Source organism: Saccopteryx bilineata, chromosome 2 (assembly GCF_036850765.1).
Source record: "Saccopteryx bilineata isolate mSacBil1 chromosome 2, mSacBil1_pri_phased_curated, whole genome shotgun sequence".
In the NCBI taxonomy this organism is placed as follows: Eukaryota; Metazoa; Chordata; class Mammalia; order Chiroptera; family Emballonuridae; genus Saccopteryx; species Saccopteryx bilineata.
The window spans coordinates 148,337,369-148,354,408 of record NC_089491.1 but is presented as its reverse complement, the minus strand read 5'-3'; the positions used below and the strand labels follow the sequence as shown (position 1 = coordinate 148,354,408).

The 17,040-nt window shown below is 38.2% G+C and overlaps 1 protein-coding gene across 5 annotated transcripts in view; it reads right to left on the bottom strand.

The window, feature by feature from the left end:
* The window catches only part of TMEM117 (transmembrane protein 117), a 535,376-nt gene that overhangs the window by 92,380 nt on the left and 425,956 nt on the right, over nucleotides 1-17,040 (bottom strand). For all 5 annotated transcript variants that reach the window (XM_066258157.1, XM_066258158.1, XM_066258159.1 and 2 more), the window contains one exon: nucleotides 2,957-3,116. In XM_066258157.1, the coding sequence (XP_066114254.1) occupies nucleotides 2,957-3,116 (160 nt within the window). The remainder of the gene's footprint in view (nucleotides 1-2,956; nucleotides 3,117-17,040) is intronic.

Below are 17,040 nucleotides of genomic sequence, written 5' to 3'. Positions count from 1 at the left end.
GCACGATTCAGTGCTGAAATGCCACCTCTTTATCCTCATCAAGCCGTTATTACTCTGGGCCTACTGCTGCCTGTGCGGGCTCTGTGCTGGGAAGCCTCCCGGGATACAGAGGTATAAGCTATGGTTTCTGCTCTGTAGGATAAGAAATGCTGATTTGCAGTCTAGGTACAAAGTTCCAAGAAGTTAAAAGCAGGAAGTAATCACCTGTCTGCAAAGTGGCAGACTTGCAACAGTTCTCAAAGACAGGGTCTAGAAGAGCAGAGCAGGAGACACACATGGGGAGAAAAAGAGGGGCTCAGAACACCCTGGCATGAGTGTACCGTGGTCAAGGGCTAAGCCAAGCCCTTTGGTCTGGGGCAGACCTAGGGACAGGAGACGAGGGCGGGGTGGGGGCACAGCCAGGGCCAGACAGGGAGGGCGCTCAAAGGCTGCTCCTGGAGTCGGGACTTCCTTCGTGGATAGTGAGGAGTTACTATCTTTGGCTAAGACATAGCATTTCAGGCTTGAAGGTGATGATGGTGAGCTGTGTAGCGTATATGGGGCCGAGACATCTAGAGAAAGCAGGTTCCACGAGGGGTTATTTTACAGTAGCACAGAGGATAGGCAGGACTGGACTGGTGGCAGAAAAAATAAGAAAGAAGGATTAGGCTCAAAGACACAGAGCAAAAGATGAATCAGTAGGTTTGGCTCACTGACTCCATGTTGGAGGAGAGTAAAAGGAGTTAAGAGACTTCCCTTTTTGGCCTTAGTCTTCTATTTTGTATTCGGTACCTACTAATTTGGCTGCTGAGGCCCAACCTCTCTCCCTCTTTTCTTTGGGACTGCCTTACCTCCAGACAGTTCACGGATAGTCACAGCTCAGTCCTGTGCCAGCAATGTGGAATTAGGCCTGACGCCTTGAGAGTGGTCTCCCCATGAGGTATTGCTTGTATCTGCTTGTGAGATAGGAAGCTAAAAAGGCTGCTTTATAGTAAGAGAGAAGAAGGAAGCATACGTGGGGGAAAGGTAAGAGAAGAAAAAGTAGGCCTGGGTTCCCCGTAACATTTTGGCCTATGTTTTCATGTGTCTCCCAAATGCAACTGCATCCCTCCAATAATTCCGTAGTACATCCTTAAAACACAGGAATGCATTCCCCCTTTGATTAAGCTGGCATAGCAAGGTTACTGTTACTTGTAGCCAAAGTGATACATTCCTTAGTATGAACTCTATCTTCAGTCATCTGGTGCTCTGGCTACTCTTCAAACACTTCAGCACTTTACTAGTTGGTAAATATTTTCATGCCATCTCCTTCATCCGGAATGTCTCTCCCTTCCCGATCCTGCTGACTCCAACTGTGTAAATACTATAAATCCCGACTATGCTTCCTTCTTCCATTTCTCTTTATTAGGCAATTTTTGAGGAAGTCCATAATATCTGTAAATTGTAATGTTACACTGACCACTTCAAGTCCCTGCTTTTAGTGAATTTACTGGAGAAATAATTAAAACTATATAAATAAGGCGAAGGTGGTTGATGGTCATAGAAAATCATGAAATTCATGCTCTCACATACATAAGTTTAAACAAACTCAAAAGACAGTGTGCACTTGCCTACTAATACTTTTGACTCAAAGGTGGATTGGACGAGGTACCAGTGGGCCACCTGGCCAAAGCAGATATATTAATTTGGAGTATTATAACAAAGAAGATAAAAATAGCCTTTAAATAAGCAATATATGATTCTTCGTTGCATAACTGCTATAAATTCAGTTTTATAAACATCCAGAGGAAGTCCTACAGCAAGGGAGAGTCAGATATGGAACCTGCTAATGCTTTCTCACTCAAAATCCAGGGCTTTCTCCGCTCTGTGAAACTATCCCATTGGAAAAAGAACAAATACGTCAATTTTTAGATGAGTAAAAGAATACATTTTTATGTTTTCAAATAATTTTTAAAGCAATAATGTATTTTAAATGACCATCCATTAAAATAGTTATATACTCTTAAGAACCATGTTGAACCTAATGTTTGGACTATATTATATACCAAAGAAAAAAGAAACTGTTTTTCTCTTTTAAGACAGTATAGAATATTTCTTATAAAGGTCTCTTAGTAACTCTAGAAATGAGAAAACCAGTCTGCTAGCCTGTGAAATCTCACATAAATTTGAAACACAATAGAGTATACAGTACTTTCATTCCAGCCGTGCTAGCCTTTGTTCGAATAACATATACTGCCTCAGGAGGGGAAAACCCAATATACCTTATGGAAACAATACGAAAATGTCTAGATAATGGACGGGCAAGATAAAATGCCAAGAGATAGTTAATGTCTCTTTCTGCCCCATTCAAAGGACACTTCTAAGACTCCAAAGCATACACACCGGAAGATTACATGAGTAGAACTGGTTAGCATGATGCCGTTGTACAAACAATCTGTTACTAAGCAGGGCAGAAATATTGTCTACATGAAAATGGAAGGATCTCCAGTGAATACTGAAAAGAAGCGATAATTTCCACAACCAGTAAAAGCATCTTTACATCATTCCATTTCAACTGCTACAAACCCTGAGTTGCTTTGGCGAGTGCTTATCCCCGTTGTGCTGGATCTCTGTCATCCCCACGTCTGCAGCTTTCCATTTACTAAACGGCAGGGGGTCTTCTGTGTTTTGTTTTGTATTGCTTTGTTTTGTGTTGTTCTCTGAAGCCTTGACAAGAAATATCACCATGCTGTATGGTTTCTAGGGGCCCACCTTGCAAAGTTCATTCAATGGATTTTTGGTGCACCTCTCATAAAAACCCAACTGATTTATCCTGGTAAAACTGCTGAAAATATGAACAGAGGAGGCCCCATTAACAGCAATCGTGAACAATGCACTCCTTGAGCTTTATGGAGCCTTTCACTGGAGAGCATTTGTTCTACCGAACACAAAGCACAGAGCAGATTCAATGAGAAGAGGAAGACACAAAGACCCTTACCTGCATTACAATAAGGAGGTCAAAGACCAAGATGAAAGAAGCCAGGAAAGCTCTGGAAACTTCATCACTGGGCAAAAATCCCCGATTCAGCTTGTCCCAGCTGATCCAGTCAGTTGTAATGACGAGTACAACCACGGAAGTCAGAGTAAACAGGACTGTCCTGCAAGGAACAAGACATTCGTTAAAAGCATGAGATGTAGTAATACAGACCGTGCACGTTGTATGTGCTATATTGAATGTCTCCTCCTTGCCAAGTACCTACTGCAAGGCATAATCACCAAAAGGAAGATGGGGAAAAAGGTAAATTGGCCCTGGCCTGTTGGCTCAGTAGAAGAGCGTCAGCCTGGCGGGTGGGAGTCCCGGGTTCGATTCCCGGCCGGGGCACACAGGAGAAGCGCCCATCTGCTTTTCCACCCCTCCCCCTCTCCTTCCTCTCTGTCTCTCTCTTCCCCTCCCGCAGCCGAGGCTCCATTGGAGAAAGGTTTGCCCAGGCACTGAGGATGGCTCTGTGGCCTCTGCCTCAGGTGCTAGAATGGCTCTGGTTGCAACAGAGCGATGCCCCAGATGGGCAGAACATTGCCCCCTGGTGGGCATGCTGGGTGGATCCCGGTCGGGCACATGCGGGAGTCTGTCTGACTGCCTCCCCGTTTCCAGCTTCAGAAAAATACAAAAAAAAAAAAAAAAAAAAAAAAAAAAAGTAAATTAAGTGCTTTCTTTCAAAAGCAATTAGAGAAAAGTATGATAGCATCTCCTCCAAGATTTTCCCATAGGGACATTAAGATAATGATTACAGAACAAATAACGACAAAAATTTCACAAATGGCCTTGGCTAGTGCAATGTATCGCAAAAAGAACATTGGTATGTACCTCTCATTATATGTACATCATTTTCTGAGAGTACTGAACACATCTACATAAGAACATAAGGCAGATGGTAAATGGGTGAGGAAGTCCTTGCATTCTATTATTATCTAACAAAAGACAGGAATAGCTAGACCTCACATCATTACCCTCATAGCCTGAGGAGCTCCATAGAGAAACCACCTCTAGGCCCTGGCTGGTTGGCTCAGTGGTAGAGCATCGGCACAGTATGCGGATGTCCCAGGTTTGATACCTGGTCAGGGCATACAGGAGAAGCAACCATTAGCTTTCCATCCCTCTCCCACCCCTTCTCTCTCTCTCTCTCTGTTTTCTTCCTGCAGCCATGGCTCAATTGATTTGAGCGAGTAGGCCCCAGGTGCAGTGAATATCTCTGTGGCCTCTGCCTCAGGAGCTAAAAATGGCTCAGTTGCCGAGCAACAGAGCAATAGCTCCAGATGAGCAGAGCATTGCCTGGTGGGAGATTTCCTTTTTCACAATATCTTATTTGGAACAATTTATACTTTGATACAATGGATATAAAACATACCTTCTTAGATTCCACCCCATGGTGACTAGAAAAGATATTTAATTTTGGAAAATAAAAGTTTCCAGTAAAAATTTCATTTATTTTGTTAAAAAGACAAACTCAAAATAATTTGACTAATGTCTGACCTGTGGTGGCGCAGTGGATAAAGCGTCAACCTGGAAATGCTGAGGTTGCCGGTTCAAAACCCTGGGCTTGCCTGGTCAAGGCACATATGGGAGTTGATGCTTTCTGCTCCTCCCCCTTCTCTCTCTCTCTCTCTCTCTCTCTCTCTCTCTCTCCCCCCCCTCTCTATAATGAATAAACAAAATTTTTAAAAAAATAATTTGACTAATGATCTTTAAAATATAAATTAAAGATTGCCTCTACTACCATTTAGAATGCCTTTGATCATTTCCAGTAGTCCAAATGCATTAAATAATTGTAAAGATTATTTTTACAGTCCAAAAGAAAGAAAATGCATATATATATATATATATATATATATATATATATATATATTTTTTTTTTTTTTTTTTTTTAACCTAAGACTAATGTGATTTCAAACAAGTTTTTCTCCAGGTTAAGTCACTTTATTTTGTGTTTTTGTAATTTTGAGTTTGAAAAACTTTCAGCAATTCCAAATGAAATTAACACAATTTCATTTTTTTAAAATTTTTATTTATTGATTTCAGTGAGAGAGGATGGGAGAGAGAGACATGAACATTGAGCATTCCTGTATGTGCCCTAACCAGGGATCAAACTGGCAATTTTGTGCTTCTGGATGATGCTCCAACCAACCAAGCTATTGGGCCAGGGCCACAATTTCTCTTGTCGACAAAGACTATAACAGCCTCCATGAAGGAAAGATAAATAGTGACTATTCTTCAAAGCTTCTTTGGGTAATAAGGGTATTTCCTTTTCACATTTAACTTTTCAAATGATGTCCCACAAGGATGCCATGAATACATACAGCTCTTTGAGATGCACTGTATGACTGAAGAGGTTGATAAATATTGGGGAGCCCAGTTCCCTTAACATCAGCCTTCTTTGCCTCCTCAGCCTCCGCCACAAAGCCCTGCACCTCCCTATTGGCCAGCACTGCAGTGGGAAGCCCTGGTTCTCTAGTACCTCACTGCAGCTCTGTGAGCATTGTCCCTTCTCTTATTTAGTTTGTTTTCTACAGATTAATATCCCTGGCACTTTCCCTACCTTTTGCGAGGATAGTTGATTATATAGAAATTGGTACTCTAATGGCTCCTTCATTGGTCTAAATATGGAAATTGATACTGTAAAATTAAATACTCATACTGAGGAACTTTTATACCTGTCAAAATTCATGAATTCAAAATAGGTGTCTGCTGAGAAATCTGAAACCTCATCTATTATACGATTTATAAAAAATTTGTTTTTATTCATATCAGTAGCTTCCTGCCTGACCAGGTGGTGGCACAGTGGGTAGAGCGTCAGACTGGGATGCAGAGGGCCCAGGTTCGAAACCTCGAAGTTGCCAACTCGAGCACAGGTTCTTCCAGCTTTGAGCGCAGGGTTGCTGGCTTGAGTGTAGAATCATAGACATGGTCCCATGGTCACTGGTTTTAGCCCAAAGATCACTGGCTTGAAACCTAAGGTCACTGGCTTGAAGCTCAAGGTCGCTCAAGGTCTCTGGCTTGTGCAAGGGGTCACTCACTCTGCTGTAGCAAACCCCCCCCCCACTCCTGGTCAAGGCACATATGAGAAAGCATCAATGAACAACCAATTTGCCTCAGAAAAGAATGGATGCTTCTCATCTCTCTCCGTTCCTGTCTGTCTGTCCCTATCTGTCCCTTTCTGACTCTCTCTGTCTCTGTCAAAAAAAAAAAAAAAAAGCAGAGTTATCATAATGCCTGTTGTGTGAGAGCTTCCCTAAGGCAAAATCTGTACCAGTTCACCTCTGGGAGGTTTGCTTTATTTGATATATTTCATTTAATCCAATCATTGGTATTTTCCTGCCTTTATTAAGTACCTGTTTTGACTAAGAGTATTGCTATGGATCTCAAGAAAAAGTTTCTGGTAATATTTTATAACTCCAAAGGGAAATAAAAAAAAAGTATTTTGTCTGATATTTAATATTTAATACCACAAAAAGAATAAAAATGGCAATTATTAAATATGAATACATATAGCTCAGAGATCAAGCCTTAAAAATAAAAACTCAGGAGAATGAAAAAAATAAAAGGCATAGAGGGACCAAAATACATTAATTGGCCATTAGGCCTCCCAACTTATACTCAGTGTCTTGGCTATATTTGACTAAAGAATTTATGTGTTGCACGTGGTTTGATTTTCCAAGCCACTTCTTATAAAACTGATAGATTTCATCATGCTATGATAATTCAGTCAAAATACCAGTTTATAAGCACTATGACTCAGTTAGATTATATAGAAACCATCTCTTTAATGTGAAACTGCTGTGAAGGAACCAATAATAATAGCAGACTACCATTACAGTAACATGCCACTTACAATGTGCCCAGCATGTATAAGCACTTCACACGAATTTGCTCGTATAATCCTTACCACAACCCTATTATCACCACCCTCAATTTACAGTTGCTGGAATCGAGTCACAGAAAATTCAAATAGCCTGACCAGAGTTACACACTGAATAAGTTACATAAAATATAAGATGTAAGTGGTATAAGATGATTCAACCCGAGGCTAATTCATGACAGTCTGTGTCATAACCATCGTACACATTGCCTCTCATAGGAAACACCAGATATTACCCTCTTGTTACTATGTTTGTAGCTAAAATTTCGCTTATTTTCCTTGGAAATGACCCAGAACAGTTAACATTGAAAGGTAGAACTGACAGAGACTGGCGAGCACTGCCAGGGAACAGCTCAACGGAATGTTTTCATGGCAGATGAAATGGAACCTGATGGAGCTCCTTGGGTTTTATTTAAGCAATATGGTTGAAAAGATGTTTACTCTGGTTCATGCTTCTTGGGGAGTTCCAGCTCCTCTTTTTAAGAAGCATCCAATTAAGCACTTATCTGGATTATTTCCCTTCAGGCTGCAGCCAGCACCAGCAGGACATCCTAAAGCATCAATTCCACTGGCTGCTTTCTGGCTGCCAAATAGGAAGAACTCATACATAATTATCAGCTTGAGTGGTTAGTCTCACTTCCATGTTTTCAACATTCCAATTTGTTTGCTTTTCCACAATTGCTGCTAATTCCTCTTAGATAAAGAGGAGTTAGACTGTTTGATCAAGAAGGGTTAACAGAGTTTTTCTAATCCAATGGCTTCCAACCTCTGGGTAGGCTCCTGGGAACTACAGAGTTGCTGCTAAGCAAGTGTGAAGCTATATGTGCACTAAAGGTTGTTGGCAGAGTGAACAGATAAAATGCTTCCAGACAGGTTAGGGGCTTGGCTCGAGTCACACAGACTGCCAGTGACAGAACTTCAATGAGGACTTAGATCTACTGACTCGGAGAAGGAATTGCCCTAGAGTAAACTATTTTCTTTTTTCAGTGAAAAATCTGCAGATATTTTAAAAAATTTAGTATCATCTTGATCTCTTCTGGAAACATACACATCTTATAGCCTCTTCTAATACCTATTTTATATGGTAATCAGAGACAGAGTCATGCATGTAAGTAAATGGAGATAATGTCTCCAAACATGATATAATTCTTAGTCTGAATCATTCCATCTTAACTTCTGCATTTCTAAAAATACTGAACTTCATTACAAGTAATGAAGATTTATATGTAATTAGTATTGTTTTTCTTCTTCCATTCATAACCACTTTAAGATAGGCATTGCATAGACAAATTGAAAGCAGACATTAAACCAAGAGAGAGAAGAATTAGCATTAGGTTTTAAGGTCTAATTCACAGGGCTAACTATCACACGATTTCATTTTAATTAAACCAGGGAGTAGGAATGTGAAGACTCTCCTAACTAATGTACTATAAATTGTGTCAAACAAAATTGCAACATTTTACTATGTTTTATCCTACTGAAAATGGCAATTTCATGTGTTTTAATATATTAGCTATTATTACTCATGCTCTAAATTATTTATAATCTTTGATTCCAGACATGAATCTCATGTTCCTTTCTGATCATGCTGCATAATTATTGTAACATTTAAAAGAAAATTTTAAAAAGCACTCTATTTTTCTTTAAGGTACCTGTGTTAAAATGTTGGAAAAATCAAAACAAGTCAGATCATGTGTCAAAATTTCTCATAGTAAAATCAAAATCTGTGAATATTTTTAAAAATGGAAAGTTTAAGGTTACCACTACAATAAAAGAATGCATGGATCAAGATATCAATTTTAATTTTACAATTATCTTATAGGCCCATATTTCAAGTGCGAAACAAGAAACGAAATGTGCCGTGACAATGAAATTTAACATGATTTAATACCATCATTTCTAATCATGTTGTTTGTTTAGAGGGGCAAACACAATAAACAGGCGTAAGAAGAATACTTTCCTTCCCTTTCATTGCAAAACCGAGAGCCAGTTCAAACATCCAGTTCCCTGCTGAACTCTTAAGTACTAGCACACAGAAGTCACAGATGGCCATGAGAAAATGCCAACCCTTTTCATTTTGCTTGTTCTAATCATCAATGTTGCCAATGCAACTCGGAGAGAAAAACAATCAGCACTCGAGTTCTCAAGTCAGTTAATCCTGAAATATGGGAGCTTATTCGGTAGCGTAGCCTTGCTGACAAAGTCAAGGTTGCTCCCCAGAAAGTCGGCAAGGAAATGGATTAGTGTCCTTCTGGTCTCCCATTCTTGAGTTCAGGAAGCAGTAAGGGAACACAAAGGTGAAGTGTGCTAAGTGATCTGGTGAAAGAGCACAGATTCTCCATCTGGCTTTTAAAAAAATGCCACTGTCAGGTGTTGGCCAATCTGAACACGTTTGTCAAGATAGGATCCCTAAGAAAGAAGATGCAGTTATTAACTCATCATGTTTGTGGCTCTAATGGGATCTGGAGTCTGTAAAGGAAATTATTAGATGCTAATGTTGTCCATTAAGTGATACATTTATGTGTTATCATTACAGCTCTCTGTTGTTCCATGAAAATAAGTCCCCTGAACATGCATGGCCCAAAAATCACTGAGCAAATTGAAGTGAAGAAACAGCTTGGTAACTGGTTCCCGAAAGACCACAAGAGAGGAGTCTGAGACAGACTCCTCTGGGTCAGAGCATTTGGCCACGAAGTTAGTAATTTATGTGAACAAGGTCCTGACGTCCTAATCTATGTAAACAGTGCCCTTTCGAGTTTTTCAGTGCTCAACCATTGCCACCTTGGGTGGTATCCTGGGCATCGACAACCTTGGTATTAGAGGTGGCAAATGAAATGATCATATATTTCTTAGTTGCTTGAATTCTTCTATGTCTGAGTAGTGTTAGTTTACCAAGAGGTACTTAAAAGTAGCTTATCGACATAGAACACAGTTAGTCTTGGTCAGGAGAAAGCATTTTTTTTCTTTAGTTTTAGGTGTGGAGTAAAACATGTTTTAGGAAAAATACTATATAGTAGATTGAAAAATCCTTAGGATATAGGCTGTGTCATTTATTGTTGATTACAAATGACTGGCACACCATTGGTACTTTAAAAAAATAGGAAATGAATGAATAAATCTATGTACTGTATTTCTCCATGTATAAGATGCACCCTTTTAAAAATTTATTCATTTTAGAGAGGAGAGAGAGAGAGAGAGAGAGAAAGAGAAGAGGGGAGGAACAGGAAGCATCACCTTCCATATGTGCCTTGACCAGGCAAGTGCAGGGTTTTGAACTGGTGACCTCAGCATTCCAGGTCGATGCTTTATTCACCGTGCCATTACAGGTCAGGCCCTAAGATGCATCTCTTTTCAAAAAACCTGAGGCCTAAGAACTGGGTGCGTCTTATACAGTGGTTGTAGAATTTTTTACTTGCATTTGCTGCTTTTTTGCACTTGTTTTTGTGCTCATTGTTGAAGACAGTGATTCATCATCAGGTACAGATGAGGACGAGCTAATGGATGGGAGTTTTGACAGTGATGAGGAGTTGTATGAATTTTATGATGAATAAAATGAGTTTAATAACTTTATGTAATACATTTTTTTCAAATTTCAGGCCCTAAAATTAAGGTGCGTCTTATACATGGGAAAATACTGTTTTTAACCTATAGTAGATAATACTCATTTATTAATCTTCACCAAGCTCAGATGCTACTGCAATTGATGATACTTCCTCCAATGTCTACAAAGCTTCCAAAAAAGAGGTCTATGCAGTGCAAGTTAGATTGGATGGACATAATGGCCATATTAGTACTGAATGTCTCTTAGCAAACTCACCAGCCCAATTTTTCTCCCTAATGAAAATTATCTTATATATACTAAATAATTCACCAACTCAGTAGAAGAAAACATATAAGATATGCTCTCCTCTTTGATACCCTGAATATATAATATTACAACAAGTTCAGTAATAAAAATAGTAATAAAGATAGAACTATGGATAAAGGTCCATTAACTACAACTACTATAATGTCAGCAAGAACTATAACCATTATTAAAGAAAACTGAATGATAGCTATGATATTCCAAACATACTTTTGACTTTTAAAAATGCAAAGTAGGCCCTGGCTGATCTGCTCAGTGGTAGAGTGTCAGTCCAGCATGTCGATATTCCAGGTTCGATTCTCAGTCAGGGCACACAGGAGAAGCAACCATCTGCTTCTGCACCCCTCCCCCATCCCTTCATCTTTCTTTCTCTCTTCCCCTCCTGTAGCCATGGTTTAATTGGTTCTAGTGCATCAGCCCCGAGCACTAAGGATATAAGGATAGCTCTGTGGAGTGTCCACCTCAGTGCTAAAAATAGCTCAGTTGCAAGCGTGGCCGGAGGTGGACAGAGCATTGGCCCCTGACAGGAGTTGCTGGGTGGATCCCAGGTGGGGCACATGCAGGAATCTCTATCTCTCCTCCTCTTACTTGTAAAAATAAGAAAAATAAATAAGTAAATAAAAATAAAAATTCAAAATAGAAAGTTTAAACTAAGTGTACCAAACCTCATCTTTTTCCTGTTGTTAGATTTGCTTTTAAAAGAAATAAGAAAAATAACCAGGTTTTAATTAAGTAGGAGTGAGCAGAACAAATGTATGTGTTATTTGATTTAAAAAAAAGGATGAATTTGCATACTGGGTTAAAAATAAATGTTCAAGTGTGTGACTTTGTTGAAGCCAAGATATTTATATAAGTCAAAATCAAAGCAAGAGTGTATTTTGAATATCACCTCAAACATCTCTTGAATAGAATCTATCATCAGGAGACTGTCCATTGGGAAGAATACTTTCAGAATTCTCCACAAGTACACAGCTGGAAAAGAAACAAATCTTTTCAATGACACTGGGAACATGACATAATGTCTAGGAAAGTAGATATTATGAACATAAAATACTTCTCTATTATGAAAGAAGATCATGAAATAGACAAAAGGAACAAGAAAAAATTCCCCAAATTTGTACGAAAATACTTAGAAAAGTAATGTCATGTCATAATGGAAGATCAAAAGTTAGTATTGGGATTCATAAGAGACACACTTCATTCTTGAATTCTAAGGGAAAAGATATTTTAAAACATCTACATCTTTATTACTGCAAATATATATTTAGTTTATGTTGGGCACTCATGAAAAATAATTTGATTTATTTAAGAATAAGTCAGGATAAACTAGAAAAAAAACAATATATCTCACTCAAAAATAGGAGAAGAGCATACTGGCAATAGTGATCAGAGGACCAATGATTAAGTTTGATTTAATTAAGCATTACATATCGGCGTTTTAAAGGTAGATCATCAGCCTTGTCTGCTCAACCCAGTGGAGAATTTTGAAGCTATATAAAATGCATAGTTTAATCAAGTATTTAGAAAGCTCCTTGATAGAAAATGCCGTCTCAAGTAATGTACAAGACTGGAAAATATAGTATTGCTTTTTGAATGAGAAAGTCATATTGTAATGCATACCAGGGTATGGAGAACTCAAGAAATATTTGTTTGCATCTATCATGCCAAAGGCACAGAGCTAAGTTGAAAGGACACAGGAGTGATCTCTGCCCATGAGGAACTTGTTGCTAGTTGAAGAATGCCAGTACATACAAAATGATCACAAGTAAAAAACATAAAGCTATGGATATTTCCGAGAATATATGATTTATTTTTATTCAGGTTTGAAAGGTAGCTGGGAGGTTTAATAAAATTAGACCTAAAAGATGGATAGATTTCTAAAATGGAAAGGATACTGCAGGCAAAAGACAAATATAAAGGAAAACGTGAAAATGTTAGTGGGCGGGCAGCGAAGCATGGGGGAAGAATGGTGAACGCTTTCAGAGTTTCTAGATTGTGTGACTAAAAGGATTGTGAAGACTGTCACTAAACTAAGAAATATGGATGAAAGCAGGGATAAAATATTACAAATTCTCTTTGGGACACATGACTGAGTTTAAAGGGCTGGCAGGACATATACACAGGAATGAACAACAGTTGGCTGGAGTTGGAAATCCAGGCCAAGGAAAGGTCAAGTCCTAAATCTTGCCTCATTCAAACACAATTAATTGTTAGAGTTTTGGAGATAAGTATGATTTTGGGGGATAAAAATAAATATAAAAAAGATAAGGGCCTGACCAGGTGGTGGTGCAGTGGATAGTGTGTCGGACTGGGATGCAGAGGACCCAAGTTTGAGACCCTGAGGTTGCCAGCTTGAGCACAGGCTCATCTGGTTTGAGCAAAAGCTCACCAGCTTAGACCCAAGGTCGCTGGCTCTAGCAAGGGGTTACTCGGTCTGCTGAAGGCCCGCAGTCAAGGCACATATGAGAAAGCAATCAATGAACAACTAAGGTGTCGCAACGAAAAACTGATGATTGATGCTTCTCATCTCTCTACGTTCCTGTCTGTCTGTCCCTATCTATCCCTCTGACTCTCTCTCTGTCCCTGTAAAAAATAAATAAATAGCCTTTAAAAAAAAGATAAGGAAAGTCAAGGGCAGAATCTTAAAGATCACCTTGTTTATGGAACATCTAGGGAAGGATGAAAACTGGTAAGGCCAGAAATATATGAGAAATCCACACGGAAACAACATTATGGAAACCAGAGAAAAAATAATTTCAGGAATAAATTGGTGACCCCAAATTCCAAATGCTACAGAGAAATTTAATGGGATAAAAATTGAAAATGAATTAATGTTGAGAATACCTTTTTTTCTTCAATATAAGAATCCTCTGGAAATTGCAAAATTGGATGTAAATGTAGTTTCAGATATTTTCTCTGTAAACTCAGATGTGAGACTAATTTGTGTTCTGCTCCCAGGATCTTTGGTAATAAGGAAGAGAAAATTGAGAGAACTGAGTAATTCAGTTTAAAATTATTTGGCTGAGAGTAGCCAAGTAATTGACAGTTTTATTAGAGTTTATCCAAATATATCAGCCAAAGGTTTCAATTTTCTGGTGTATTTTATGAATGAAAAATAACCACTTCAAGTCATTCTGTTTTGTAAAAATATATTTCCCAGTAACAGATTTTTGACTTTGACTTTATCATTTCCTCATTAAGAGGAAGTAGTTAGCATGTATATTTTGAGGAATAGGTCAACTATGTATCAGCACAGAATTATGACACAAATACATCTACTCTTCAGTACTTTGAAGTGTAATTAGGGAAATGAGTTATCTAATTAGGAAAAGAAGACTATCATGTATCAAAGTATAATCAGGAATAAAAGAAAATCTTAAGGAGGTACTGGAATTATTTTGTGTCCTGGGGGAAGAGAAAAAAATTAAGACAAAGGATCATCTTGACGGAGGGACAAACTTGGTAGGAGTCATAGCATAGTGTTGTGAGGTAATGAATAAATCTGCCTAAATGGCAAGACATAGGAGGGATGGATTGGATACGGAGCTGAATAAGACCGGATATTTTTAGGTAAGATCACATTGTTGATGGCCTTAAAAGTCTCCAAGGAGAGTTTGATTTGATGCTATAGAAAAACATTTAAGAACTATACTATCCATTAAAATAATTGCTTTTAGGAAGACTTCAGTCCTAGAGGGAAATGAAACTCAGACTGAGAAAGAGTAGAAAGTAGACTACTGTAATAATAAATGAATAAGCTTATAACTAAATTATGATACAGAGGACAAATATAAAATATATTTAAAAGTAAACTTAATGGAAGTTAGGCTAAACTTGACTGGTATAAAGGCAGGGAAGTTGGGAAGAAAGCTTGTTTGAGAACAGAAGATTAAGACAGATATTTAGATAGCTTCAGAAACTGATACTTGCTTGCCCCAGATCCCCGAGGCCTTAGAATAGGCAATATTTGAAGATGATGCCCAGTGATCCTTGCCTGTGCACAACAATTTCCTCACCTTGAGACTGGGCAGAACCTATAAATATGATGCGATATCACTCTTGTGATTATGTTACCTTATATGTCAAAGAGATTTTTGACAGATTTAAATAAGATGGCTAATTAGTCCACGTTGGTTTAATCAGATGGGAGATTATCTGGTTGGACCTCACCTAATCACAGAAGCCCTAAAAAAGCAGTTTTCTCTGGATGGTAACAGCATAGGCAATTGGAGGGATTTGGAACGTGAGAGGGAAATTCTCTGTTGCTGAGACAGAGAAGTCATGGGATGATATATGAGGGTCTCTGGAAAATGAGAGCAGCACTAGTAGGTAGAGAGCCAGAAAATGGGGACTTCAGTCCTATACCTCATGAAACTGAGTTCTGCCAAGAAATGAGCTTAGTAAAGGACGCCATGCTCCCGATGAAAATGCCACCAGTTGACAACTTAAGTCTGAACATAGTACCAGGACACGTCTTGTTAGACTTCTGACTTACAGAGCTTCTGTAATATAAACTATGAAAGATAATATATGTTTTAAAAAAACACACTAAGTTTGTGGTAATTTGTCATGCAGAATGGAAAATGAATACAGCTGTAGAAATTTAGGACTTCTGGGATCCTAAAATGATTGCTCATTCTAAACATGTTCAAATGAGATACAGAAAAGAAATGCTTATCTCTTGATATCTCAGACAATTAAAACAAACTAAAATCATTACTTATCCAAACTAGAGAATAAACCTAACTTCTGTGGAACATGTATTCACAGGAAAAAGCTCACTGAATTAGAAAACCAAACATTAGTCTTCAAAGAAAAGTTGGTCCAACTACCTGTCTCCAAGTGCGTAAATAATTGTACAGGAAAGGCTAGATCTGTGTCTTTCTTTAAAATGAAACCGAAAGAACAATGCTTTCAAAGCTCATTTAAGCATATGAAAATGCTACCTATTACTGATATGCATTTTCTCTTAGTTCCATTTAACTTATTATACCCCTAGAATCCATTTGATAGGATCTGCTTGAGAAAAAGTCTTCATAAATTTTTTTTAAAAACCTTGTCAAAGGAAACAGAGAAACTAGTGTTTAGTTGTGGTTCATACTACTTATTTTTGTGTACTTAGAAAACAGTTACCCTTTCAGGCTTAATTTCCTGATCTCTGAAATGATGAAAATGATTATGATGATGATAAAGAAGTAGGTGATGATGATGATAACAGGAAAAAATGTACTAGCTAGTTATAATTAAATTATCACATCCAAATACTTCATTCTGAAACCAATCCTATGAGCTAAATATTATTAATCACTTCATTTTGCATGCAGAATATTAGACTTATGAAACCTGTCCAAGATAACAAAGCTATCATTAAATATGGAGCTTAGATTTAAACCCAAGTCTCTCTGGGAGAAACTCCAAAAAACATCAAAACCTCCATGCTTCTCATGTTTGTGATAATTATTCAAATGGTTCTTTATAGAATATGAAACGCTATCATGGTAGGAACTCTATATTCCTACATTATTTTCCTACTGGCTACTATGTAGGAGCAAGACAATGTATATGGGAAGGTGGATGCTGCCATAGTTAAAGCTTAGCTAGAGAGTGATACAAAATAACTCTTGATCTTGAGAGAGATTTCTAAATTCATTTTTTTCAATGTCTTAATCCATGTTTTGCTTTTCCTAATAAGTCATGACTCAACTGCTACCGGTGCTTGTGTGAAATTTCAAATTCTTAATGTTTACACTCGTTAGGAAAACATAGAATATTCACCTTTCTACCAATAGCTTTGTTTGTAAGGGTGTAGTAATGGATTACTAGCAAATATTATACCCCAATTGCTCAAAATTAAGAAACCAGATAAGGTTTTTAGGCAATTTCCTGGATATTCATTCAAAGATAAAAACCTTTCACATTGCCTAACCCTGTGGTGGCACAGTGGATAAAGTGTCAACCTGGAACACTGAGGTCGCCAGTTCAAAACCCTGGGCTTACCTGGCCAAAGCACATGTGGGAGTTGCTGCTTCCTGGTTTCCCCCCTTCTTTCTCTCTCTCTCTCTCTCTTACTCACCCTCTCTTCTCTCTAAAATGAATAAAATCTAAAAAAAATAACTGAAAACAAAAAACCTTTCACATCAAGATGAGTAAACCATTCCGAATCTTGTTTTAACGAAGAACTATAAAAGGAAATAAATCCAGCATGGCAATGAGAACATAAGTGAGAAGAGATTTTGATGAGTTTTCAGAGAAAGATATTGGTTTGGGACATAGTGACACACAAGTGAAGGCAGCAGGAACGTA